This window comes from Trachymyrmex septentrionalis, unplaced genomic scaffold (assembly GCF_001594115.1).
Source record: "Trachymyrmex septentrionalis isolate Tsep2-gDNA-1 unplaced genomic scaffold, Tsep1.0 scaffold8, whole genome shotgun sequence".
Classification (NCBI taxonomy): Eukaryota; Metazoa; Arthropoda; class Insecta; order Hymenoptera; family Formicidae; genus Trachymyrmex; species Trachymyrmex septentrionalis.
In genome coordinates, this window is record NW_017305987.1 from 843651 (window position 1) to 856649 (window position 12999).

At 33.1% G+C, this 12999-nt stretch overlaps 1 protein-coding gene across 1 annotated transcript in view; it reads right to left on the reverse strand.

Moving 5' to 3' along the window:
• LOC108754567 overlaps window positions 1-12999 on the reverse strand; it is a 76315-nt gene that overhangs the window by 10620 nt on the left and 52696 nt on the right. The window contains exon 2 of the mRNA XM_018496986.1: window positions 824-1061. Within this exon, the coding sequence (XP_018352488.1) occupies window positions 824-1061 (238 nt within the window). The remainder of the gene's footprint in view (window positions 1-823; window positions 1062-12999) is intronic.

The following is a 12999-nucleotide window of genomic DNA, read 5'->3' on the forward strand; positions in this document are numbered from 1 at the left end:
TCAATATTTAAGTTTAAAATTTGACAATTATATTCATTAAAATATTGTTAAATCGATTCTGGACAAAGGTTACAAAATATTTATTACTTAGGACATTATTAATAAAAATATGACGACATTGCATAATGACTCAATGAAAAATATGAGTGGTAATGTGGCCTTCTATAAAAATAGCCTTAAAAAATTAATTTTGTTTAAAAAACAATATTTGGTCACAAAATTAATAAAAAAGTAAAACATTTTACAATGTATGCAAATAAATGTATATACATTCACATAACTTCTGCATATAAGATGCTCAGTACTAAATATAGCACATATAATATAAACTATAGATTAACAGTAGAGCTACAATCGATCATTAAATAATTATTTTGATATGAAAACCTCAAAAAAGAGGCCGTGATGAATAATCAATATTCATAGAGGGCCACATTAGCAAAATACCATGCTATTGTTTAAATTTGCATAACTCAAAATATATACAGTCAAATAAAATGTTAAATAGCAAACAACACACTTAAAAATATATATATTCATGTGCTAATACGCTCAAGTTTAAGAAAAATGAGGAAGTAGATGTAATTAAATATACCTCAGAAAGGTTTCGAAATACTTGAAAGTAAAAATGCGTTGTAATAAGTATTGGCTTGAATATTGATATATTAGCGTCATATAACGGCGAGTTATTGAACAATAATTTCATAAGTAATTAGGATTTGCTATATAATAGCAGAGATATTAAGGGAGGCAATATATATACTGGCCATAATGCGACTTTCTCCTCTATAAATACCAGAGCCAAAATAATATGAAAATTTACCGTTCTGCGGGTACATATTTCGCCATAAGCCTTTTTTCGTGCTAATATTTGGTATCCGGAAGGTATATTCCAGGTCTCCAGATTCCTCACTCCACCACAGTTTCAATGAAGAATGTTCAAACGGTCTCAACTTCACAATCGGACAAAGGTCATTGCTGACAATGATATTGGTCTTCACTGGCTTTGTGGGGTCCACCTTGTGTTGCAGTACTTCTACGACGTACCATTTGTCCATTATCTGTAACGAAATGTTTTCGTAAAATCTACCTGAAAAATCGCATGATTGAATGGAACATATACCTACTAAGCGCTAAGTGGATAAAAATCGATATCTTTCCACAAACATGATTTCCACTTGAGCCTCAATTCCCAGGATATTTGAGATATTAAAAAAAAGAGAAAAAAAGATAAGATTCTAGCTCGGGGAAAAATTGGTTCTAGATCGGTTAAAGAGCTTACAAAGACGGAAGAAAGTGCAAAGACACCGAGTATGTGCGCGGGGGAGTAATCTAGTAACTTTGGCGAAAGTAGATATAGATAATACCGTGAGAAGCTTAAAGCAAATTACGGACAATTTATTGGCCGCGCGATCGTTAGTGATTAAGTCCATGGAAATAATATCGTCGGGAGTCGAATAACCGTCGGATTCCGATCGGCATAATGCGCGCGGGATTTCTTTTTTTTTTTTTTAGCTCGATCATTTCGATTTTATATCTCCGTAAAATCTTTTATAACTTTAATCGGATTGTGCCGGATAATGCTGAATCTCATTCAGAAGTAGTCTATATATTTTCGTCGGACTTATCTTTTATTATCCGGAGTGTTGATCGATCTCGCAATGTTGCGACCTCTTGCTTCGCGGGTCTTATGATAAACAACAGCAGCGAATCTTAAATAGAACATTATATAATAGTTGCGAACGTTGCCCGCCAAGGGAATAAGATGTTCGTCAATCTTACTCGTGACTCTCCTTAGTGACGTTGACCGATGTTTTAGAGAAGTAGAGAGGCCAGAAGTTAAGCGTATAAAGAATTAGTCTCAACAAAATGTTGAAAAAATCAGACGCCTATTCATCTCCGTTGCAGTAATAATAGCGTCGAACAGCGCAGACTACAAAATCGGTCCCAGAGTATCTCATAAAAGCTAATCTTGACAATTCTTCTCGTGTAACGCGGTGATTTTGTGAAAAAAAAACTCGATCTTCAGAAAGCAAGCAAAGGCCAAGTCTCACTGGAATGTAATAAATGCAGCTTTTACTTGTTACGTTATCTAAGGGGAAAACTTGCTTTAACTGTCGGTTTAATTTATGCGCAAAGTCGCATATTACGTGCAAACATAGGTAATTGTTTATTCAATTCGCTCGTATATTAAACATGATGCTAATGTACCCACTGAAAGCGCTTAGGTCCGAAGTTGATGTACAGCGGTGATGCAGATTATCAACTTGTTGAGCTCAGATCGTACGATACTCGGTTTTGCCCGCGGGAACCAGCTAAGGAGAGTTCGTTGAACAATGACTATAATAATCTTTGCGGAGGTCCGAGGTCCATAAAGGCTTCTCTGCTTTGTCTTTGCGATACCAGGGAATTTCAGTCTAGCGTAAACGTGTTTTGTTGTTTCAAGATTAATCAAGAATATTCATAGTAAATGCTATGCGCGAAATGCGCCATTTTTATTAACTTTGCTTGTTAGTCTTTTGTCATTTTTCTTCTTAAATCTTTATAGAGGGAGAAAGAGAATTTGTTGAAATTTCTTTATGCTCAATTAGTTATTTGAAAAATGCAGACATTCGACATTTCTTATCACATTCTTTTCACAGATCGAAAAATCTTCAGCGAAAATGACATCCGGTAATTTTGAAGCACTCTGTACGGACGAATGAAATGGCCAAAATAAAAGTAGACGCGGTTTTCGTTTTTGCTGAGTAGATACGCGCATATTGCGCGCATGTATGTGTGTACGTGCGTACACATTTCTGCTTTATTGTACCGGAAAAGCGCCGTAAATCATTGTCGCCGAGGTGTACGTGATACTGGGTCACACAGCGTGGTCGGGGGATTAAAATTAACGAGATAATAAATATGGCCTTTGTCGAATAACCCGCAAAAAATTTCAATTGTCGTTTCGTGGGAATCTCGTCGCATGAACAATCGCGGTCGTTTGTTTGAAACTGTGTTATTTTTCCTTTCCTTTTTTTTTTTTTTTTAACAAATGTCGCGACTATTTGCAAACGATGTTATTATTAAACGGAAACCAGAAACTGTAATGACATAAAATTTACATATAAACTTAGTTCTCTTCTTCTGAATTAGGAAAATTAGTAAATTAAATTATAGAAAGAGATGAATAATAATTAAAAAATTGAAAATTCTTATGAATTCTCATAATTTCTGTAGTGTTATACATTAGGAATAAAAATATAGCGTCTTTTTTTTAACAGCAACCAATTATTTTGTTTGTACAATAAAAAATTTAGTTACTTCTGCTCGATATGCTTCAGCTTTTTAAATAACAAAAATATTTGTTTATGCCAATTAAATAGTTTAATTTATAAGCAAACAAAGTAATAAAATAGGTTAGTCTGCGGTTAAATATTTTGTATTTTAATCAAATATTTTGTTATTAGTAAAATATTTTTCCTGGTATAACAGTAGGTTACGCTGTTTTGTTCTGTGAAATTTAAAATAAATCGAACCAAAATATGTATTTATACTAAATTGCTTAATTGGAATACAGAAATATTTTTGTTATTTAAAAAGTTACAAAGTATATTGATCAGAAACAATCACATTTTTTTTATAACTTGAATATTTGGTTTATAAAGATTATGCGTTTTGCGGGTTTTCTCCGTGTCCAGATCCATTTCTGGAATGTCAACATTTCGTGAACCTTACAGTCCACTTCATCAGGGCGAGAAGCAGCCTGATACAGTATCAGGCTGCTCTTCGCCCTGATCAAGTGGACTGCAAGGTTCACGAAACGTTGGCATTCCAAGAATGGATCTCTAAACACGGAGGAAACCCGCAAACCGCATAATCTTTATATAGAAAGCACCCGCGGAAGCCTCAAGAATATTAACTATTTGATTGTTGTTGCTTAGTTGTTAAAAAATGCCTCAACTAAATAGTTTTGTTAAAGGAATTAAATTTTTTTTCTAAATGTATGTGACTTCATCAAATTTTTTAAATATGCTCAGCATGATATTTTAGTATAGTATATAAGAGACAACAACAATAAGAAAAGATAATAGAGATAATTTTAATTTTGCACAAGGATCTTTACGAAGTTTTCTTTACTTTAAAAAAATGCTGACTACGTTATTAAAGTTTGTATAAGCTTGTCTTGTTGGTCTTTATGTCGCTTCTTATTCGTCTTAAGAAACCCCGATATGCACCCGATAATAAACTTTGCCAAGTTGCTTTATTATTCAGTCTTGTAAATAAGACATATAATGCCGAGATAGCCGTATGTTGAAATTAAGGAAAGTTTAATCAGTATCTATCAACTTCAAAAAGATGAGACCGTAGAGCGCTCACGATAGATAGCCCGCATCGTCATCGCGTTGGTCTTTATATCGCTGACAATGGTTGAATAAACACAAGCCTTCATTCAAGTTACGAAAGTAGTTGGAAAAGTTTAATTGGTATTTGGCAGCCAATGGGGCCATTATATCACGTGTAACGCGATTACATTACACGTTCCCTTGGACACTTTCGATTAGGCACTAAACTACGATAAAAGACACTTATAAATTTTGATTCAGCTTGGATGTCGCGTAATATAACACAAGATTTTAAGAGAATCGTGTGTGAAATATTATTAATTAAAAATATAAGAACGCGTAAAATGTAATAAATACCTGTGCGAATAAAAAAGTTTAAGAAATTATAGACTTCTATTAAATATATGTATAATATGTATATCAGAAAAAATTCATCATCTCTTCTAATTAATTGAATAATTAATTTGATAATCTATATTAATTTGTTTTTTTTTTATGAGCCTTTTCTGGTAATATACATACCTCGTCTTTCATTGTTTGCTAGATTCATTTTGTTAATTATTAGATTTTCAACATAATTTCTATTAATTTATGAAAATTTTGCAGGTTTTGCGGTCATAAAATATATTCGGTAATGAAAAATTATATTATTTGTTGGATATATTCACCGTGGCATTTCGGACGACGCGAATGTAATAAATGTATTTTTTGCGAATTGAAAGTACATCACCGACGTGAAATGGTATAACAATCGCGCAGGGCTTTAAAAGCCCAGTGTTCCGAATAATCTTATATCCCTTTAGTAGATTTAACGTTCATTTATTTTAACCAGCAGTTTTTCACGTGGGAAGATTCGCCGCATAAAATCGGATAAAAACCACCGCCAGGCCACAACGATTTTAAGCTCGACGCATTGCCAAACTAAATCCGCGCTACTTGCGCAAAAGTCTATTTAAAGACACCTACAAAAAGGATTTTATCCTCCTCTTTTTTTTTTATACAAAAATATAGTACAATCTATGTTATAACTAATTTACAATAGTAATCAATACATTTAATTTTTTTTATTTTAAGAACTAATTTTCTTTTGAGGCATTTTAAGCCTCGTTCTGTCCATTTAATATCCATAATTAAGACTATTATAACTAATTCACAATGGCAATCAATACATTTAATGTTTTTTTTATTTTAAGAGCTAACTCATTTTACGTGTGCATTTGAAGTCTCGTTCTTCCTACTTAATATCAATAATTAAGACTATTATAACTAAATCACAATGGCAATCAATACATTTAACGTTTTTTCTATTTTAACACCTAACTCATTTTACGTTTGCATTTGAAGTCTCGTTCTTCCTATTTAGTACCCATAATTAAGACTAACGATTAATACGAGACGCGTTGAGTACTCAGTGCAATAATTCTTGGTGTCCAAGAGATTACCGATGAATTCAGCTGGCCCTGCACAAATTATAATTACAAACCGAATAATATACATGCGTTTTGTCTGGACACTGCGACACGACGCTGGATAAAATTGCCGGCAAATAAACCGGCGCGTCGCGCGAGGATAAATTTTCGTTTATTAGACACTACCGGACACCCGGCACGGACGCGTTTCGTGACTTATGCATTCGCTATCGTAACGAGAACGTCAGCGTTTTCACGAGAATATTGCAGTAATTAGTAGCAAGGTAAATTACCGTGCGCGCACGCTAATAGCGGGTAATTTCCGAAATAGTAAAAAAAGGAGAGGGGGAGAGGGGGTAGAAAGCGACGTGACGCGTGTTTTTTTCCGAGTTCCACCTCGTTTCAGTTTGCCTCATCGATCACGCGGTGAAAGAAAGAGAGAGCAGCCATCCAAAAAATACATATTCGACTGCCTAAACTCGGTTCGCTGCTCGTATATTTCCTCATGCTTCGAAAACTCTCTTTCTCTGTTTCGCAACAACAGCAGCGCGCGCGCGCCTTACGGGGGTTTATGCGAGAAATATCCCGAGAATATACGAAGCAGGGATATACGTTCGGAGTATACGCTCGTACTCTTCCAAACCGTCTCCGAAATACTTGCCCTTTCGCCTCTCGTAATACATATTTGCGAATTGAGGAGCCTGGCTCACGTTTCCCGCGGGACATAGCTTTCAGGGAGGCATTGAGAGGGCTGGTGGATTCATCGAGTGGGTTTCCCCGGCGGTTTCGGGACAGCTGGCAATCTCTCCAGGAGACGCATTTGCATCTTTACGACTTTCGACGGCGCTCGTCGTCGTTCGCGTCGCGACGCCTCTCCGAAACGGACGAGCGGTAAAAATTGGGGTGGCGCACGATCACAAATTGGGAAAAAAATGGGGGAAAAAAAAGGATGTGTAAGATCGTTCTCTCCACGGGGCCACGTGCGGCACGTTATTGTATTTGTGTCTTTATTAAATTCCACGCGCGACTGAACGCTGAATTTTTAATATTCTTACAGCGTGACATTTGCGATATGAAATTCTATTTTTGGCAACGTAACATATTCCGTCTTCCCCCTCCCTGACTATTCAATGAAACAAGTCCTTTAACATTAGCAACGATAATATAATATGTTATGTCGTGATAAATGGTTGTCACGTCAAAATATGTGTGTTATATGTTACAATGACAGACGTTCCTTTTTTTATCAAATATATTAAAAATTAAAGGTACATACCAATATTTTCCAGTCTTGATCTACATGTTATTTTTATTTATATTTTGTTATACTCGTACATATGTTATTTTAAATGTTTATTGTCCTTTACGTATAAACATTATATAAAATTTTCGAATAATTGATAGCGTCAAAACTAAATGTAACTGTCAATATTAAAAGCCATAGTGAATACGTGGCAACGTCATGCGGCAGAAAGTAAATCAGTTCTATGGTAGTTACAGCGGGTGTCGATTTTAAAATAAATTGTCACATTGCTGTGCCTGCACAAAAGGAATTTAATTAAAACGGGAATTTGCCTCTCATCGATTCGGCACCTCGTTCGAACGCACATTGACTCGTTATCGGTAGTTTTATGTACAGGGTGTCTCAGGTCTGCCGAGCTAACTTAATTTCCCAATCAATTTGTGGTTTATGTTCCATGAAGATAAATGTTGAGGTTCCAAACAATTGATAAAACTGTTCGATAAAATTTGACCTTTTTTTACGACACGAGATACTCTCTCGATTTCTTGGAGTGAAATCTTACTCCAAAAGCGTTAAAATGCTGCCACTATTGTAAAAGAGTGCAAATGTTTCATTCTTTTTCAATAGTGATAATATTTTAACTCTTTTGAAATGAGATTTCACTCTAAAAAATTTAGAGAGTAGCGATGTATACCTTTACCTGCTGAATACAAATTTATTGGCCAAATTTGACTATCACGTCACGATTTTGAAAAAAAAAATTGTCGAAAAGGCTAAAAATGACAATTTTCAGAATTTTAATGATATTTTAGCTTTGCCAGTAAATTTTTTTTCTAAATTTTGTTAACGCCACGCGAAAGTATTATTTTTTTCTTTACGATATATTTTGTTTTCGGTGTGATTTCGTTGGAAACTATTGTCCTTGTACGTGAAGAAGGCATTTTGTTTCTGGAATTATGTTGAAAATAAGTGCTTTTGTACTTACAAAATATAATCGGATTATACTAAATCAATGAAGCAATATAAAATTGACGAAATATTATTTGATAGGAAGGTTGTAAATCTTAAATTATATGAGATTATAATCTTCCATACTGTATTTTGTCAAGTTTATAGTATTTTTTTATTTGATATGATTTTATTATATTTTGTAAGTAGAAAAACACTTATATTCTTTTCTATAGTTAATACAGGATTAAGATGGAATAAATGCCTTTTCCATGTATAAAAGAGAGCCATTTTCAAATTGCTGTATCTCGAGAATAAAAAATTATACCAAAATGGAACAAAATTTGATACTTTCAGTATTAATACTAATATGATATTTACGATATTTAAAAAAAATTTAGCAAAGTTATGTCATAAAAACTCAAAATTATCATTCTTAGCCTTTTTAATGGTATTTTTCTCAAAATTATGATAACTAATTTTGGCCAACGAATTCGTGTTCAACAAGCAAAAATACATCAAAAGGAACTTTTACATTCTTATTGAAAAATAATCTTGCAATAATTAATAGCTTCTCTCTTGAAAGTAAACATTTTTTGTCATTTCCTGACATTATGAAATGAAAAGAGAAAAATATTAAAGCATTATCAAAAATAGAAATGTTATCACGAAAACATTTTAGGATTCTCGTTCTCGAAGATGTAAAATTTAACAAGCTGCATGTTTATATATTAAAATACGTTGTTTTCATGTGTCTAAAGATACTATTTTTCCTAGTCCTCACGTTTTCTTACAGTCCGTCGAAAATAAATCGACTCGCGGACGTTTCTTGTGTACCGGACAAAACACAAAGGGAGTACGGGAGTACGGATGGCTTAGGAGAGCGTAGAGAGAAATCTCGAGGTTCATAGGACAAACCCTACCGTCCATAGGACAAACCCCAGTCTCGGCGGGACAGCGAGCTTAAAATGAAAAAACGAAGAAGACTGTCAAGATACTGTAAGCCTCTCGTATATCTTTCCGGCGGTATCGTTTTTATATTTAAATCGATATTCCCTCGACGGCATGGATGACAGTTAGCCCTTTTTCATCCCGATACGAAGGTCGATCGCGAGTCGTTGACGGTCTCTCAGCGCTTATCCTTTTGAATCTATTTACCATTATAAATTTTTTGCAATAATCGCGCTTGCAATATGCTAGTGGGATCATTTAACTTTAATTACTTTCTTCTTGAAATAATGCAAAAGACTATGATTTATGATCTCACGGGTTTTCCATTATAGTTCAGAACGGATGGGATTCTCGATGGAATTTTTATTTCCTATTTTAGGGGTTTTTATGTACTTAACAAATTACTTAATCATTTACCAATAGCTTTCTAACCGAGCTCTCCAAAAGATTGACAGCTGAATTTCAACTACAATGCAATGTTTGCTAGTATTTTGCAACAAGCCGCTCTTACACAGTCAATAACATTTCAGTCACCCGTGAATTTAACATACATACAGCCTACGATAACAAAAACAGCGAACGGAATTCGACGGATCTCGTACGGACTGCATGTGTGTGAAAAAAACACGTAGCAAATAAAGTATTAAACTATTAAACCTCTATATCGCATATAGCTCGTGGGATTTAAAGGTTGATTCTGTTGTTGACGGACATATTTTGAATTTTCGTTCTTCTTTTTGCGATTATCGAATTTGTTAGCTTAAATTCGCACTTAAACGGAATAAAGTCTGAACAGTTATTCTCATTACATCCGCGTCATGCGTCAAAATGGATTTTATTATCCTAATGAGCCGGATTAGAGAGCGCGTGATTCAACAAGAATGTAATTTGTAGCGGCAGTTTGCACGGAAATGGCGCGTTACTTCTTCATGCATCGCATTTTCTCGAGTGTGACAAAACGTGCTCGTAGATCGATCCGATCGACGACAAAGCCCGTCGACGACTTGAATTAATCAAACTAATTTTACTTTGTAACAGTTTAATATGCGCTCGGCCATGCAACCACAGCGATGAAACGAAACGCGCGCTGTATAACCGTATAACGTCATTTCATACAACGTTATATATAAGTTATCTCGGAATCGCCATTCGTTTCAAAATGATGCAAGAGAAAATCTATTTGGTATTTTTTCTGTAACTACAATTATTACTATAATTACAATTGTGACTCTATTATAGTATTAGTATTAATAACTATATGTATAGTTCTTATTAACCAATACATATAATTGGCAACCGAAAATGACTATAATTATGGTTAATTATGACCACAAAAATGGTTGAAATTATCATAAAAATGATTCAAATAAGTCATTTTTTCTTTTTATTTCAGATTTCTAAAATGCGGAAAGACGAATGTTTCTAATTAAGATATATCGGGATATTTCGATAGTTTTGTTAAGGAACCATCGATACGATCTTTTTCTACTTAGCTATCAAGTATTTTAATATGCTACTTCCTTCCATCAAATCTTTATTCTCTCTAGCATTTTTTTCTCAATGCAACTACTTGTTTTATCGTCTCATCAAATTGGACCGCTTCTCAGAAGACTTACTTGTTGTTACTTGCCTTATCGTGATTTCTTCTGCTTACTTGCATCTGTATGAATGTGTGTTTATTGGAGTTGGCATATGTAAGCGCTGTGTATGTATGTGTGAGTGTAAGACCTGATTTTTCATTGGCTGGTTTATTTGTGGTTAGACTAATCTGATATTTTATCCTGATATTATTATAGGCTTCATCTATGATGATGTCATGGATGAAGTCTGTTGGGTGAAACATCAGGTTAGTCTAACTATAAATTAACCAGATAATGAAAAACCAGGCCTAAGTATGTGTTACGTGTTTCGTAACAATGTATGGATGTGTGTTTTAAACTCAAATTGTAAACGCTACCGAGAGCGTTACTTCGCTTGTACTTTGGTTTTATAATAGCAATTTGCTGGTGCCTTACTATTTGCATGTATACTATTCTGTTACTCACAGTTCTTCTTTATTAAATTCAATCTTTACAAAGTTGTACATTTTGTAATAAAGTGGAAGGAGTAGATTTACGATAAAATGAGAGAAAGTAAAATAAAATAATTATTATTTATAATATTATTATTATTATTATCTTGCATCAATTTTACAAATTAACAATAGCTTGAAATGGAAATTCTCATTTCACAGAGTTGGAGGTACTACGTTTGCAATCTGCTTCCATAATTATATATGTTATAAAACAATGAGTTGGAGTCGGAGGGACCAATGCAGTCGATCAAATCGAACGGCTATGAGCGTGAGATGTATATAATTTCGTATGTAATCCGACGCATTTCCATTGCTAGGTATTTGCAGCCGCATAACACTGTTCGAAATAGATGCACCAGTGAATGACCGTTTACCGATAAACGATCACTGTATACTTCCTCATTTCCCCAGACATATATAAAATAAATACAACTTTATTTCAAAGCCGATAATGTAATACAATTATATAACTAATATTTATGTGATTATTATACAAAGTAATGATTGTATAATACTTGAATGTCATTTTCTGGATATTATTTTTCGCTATTAAGAGAGCAAGTGTAATCGAAAAAAATATGAAAATATCAGTTTTATTAATAGTCTTAAAAGAAATATTTTTTGCACATTTTTTTGAACATAAAATTTTGTAATATGTCCAAATAATTATAAAATGAGCTCTAACACATTATCCAAATGATTATAAGTAGATGATGAAAAGAGAAATAATTTAAAATAACTTCTTTCAAATTTTTATTTGATATGTCATCATGTAGTAATTTTATATAAATAAAAATAAATATTTGATAATTTATTTACAAATTTATAAAATGGATAAACTGAAAAATAAATTATTGCAAACGATGTGAAAATGTGATATCAAATAACATCAATTTCTATAAAATTATATTTTTTAGTTTTATCTTTCTAGTTGTATCTTTTTCTTTAGAAGCACATCGAATTGATTTTTTAAATTAATTTTTTTAAGAAATAAATAGATGAATATAATTTGATATTAAAAAATTATCATTATGTCAAAAGTTATGAGCGATAAAGTTTAATAAAAAGTAATACTCAAATCATAATTAAAATCCGGTAGAAACTTGTTTAGAAAAAATATAGATTAAAATGTAATCAATTACATGAAGAAAAGAATATAAAATAGATTCGAGTATAATGATCGCGATGAGAAAAAGGAATATAAAAAGATAGATAGTTTTATGATTTTGCACCATCTTTCTTGTTAAAATGCTCTTCAAATGTAAAAAGTTAATTTAAAAAAGTGATTATTTTTATGGATTTTTTCTGAGTTCGTGCACAGTAACAATAGCTAGAGAAGGTTGTAAAACATGCAGCGCATGAATACTTAATGCAACACCGAATTCATTAGAACAAAACGTTATAACAAAACTGACGTTAATTTGCACATATTTTACGCTGCGTTGATATCAAGGGAACTATTATCTCACATAAGACGTCGACGTCGGTTTGTTTTAGTTACGCAGGTTTATTTCGAAAGCGCTTATTTACTCACTCCTAGGCTGAATTTCGACATGCGGGCGGAGAGAGACAACTGGAACTCTTACGAATATCATTATCATTTTCAGTTATACATCTTCAGGCAACGCCACTTTATTTCAAAGCGACAACGAAGCGGCATTATAATGAGAGAGGCGAAAATTCGTCGCGGGTATTGAATTGAACAAAATGCAATCAAATTATTACCGAGTGCAATTGCTGAGTATTTAAATTAGCGATTAAAGATTATCATTACACATAAATTTAACATTTAACTCGTAATCCGCAACTATATATGATGAAAATATTATAATTAGATGAAATAATCATCAATTGTGATTAAACTATCATTGATTAAACAGGAAATTCCAACTACTATAACCGGTTCAATAAATCCGTAAATGTTAAAAGGGTACTTCGAGCTTTCTATAATATATAATTAATTTGTGTTGATAGGAGAATTAATTAGAACGAAGCAGGCAAGAATAGTAAAATTTAATTTTATTCGATTGAAATATATATATATATATA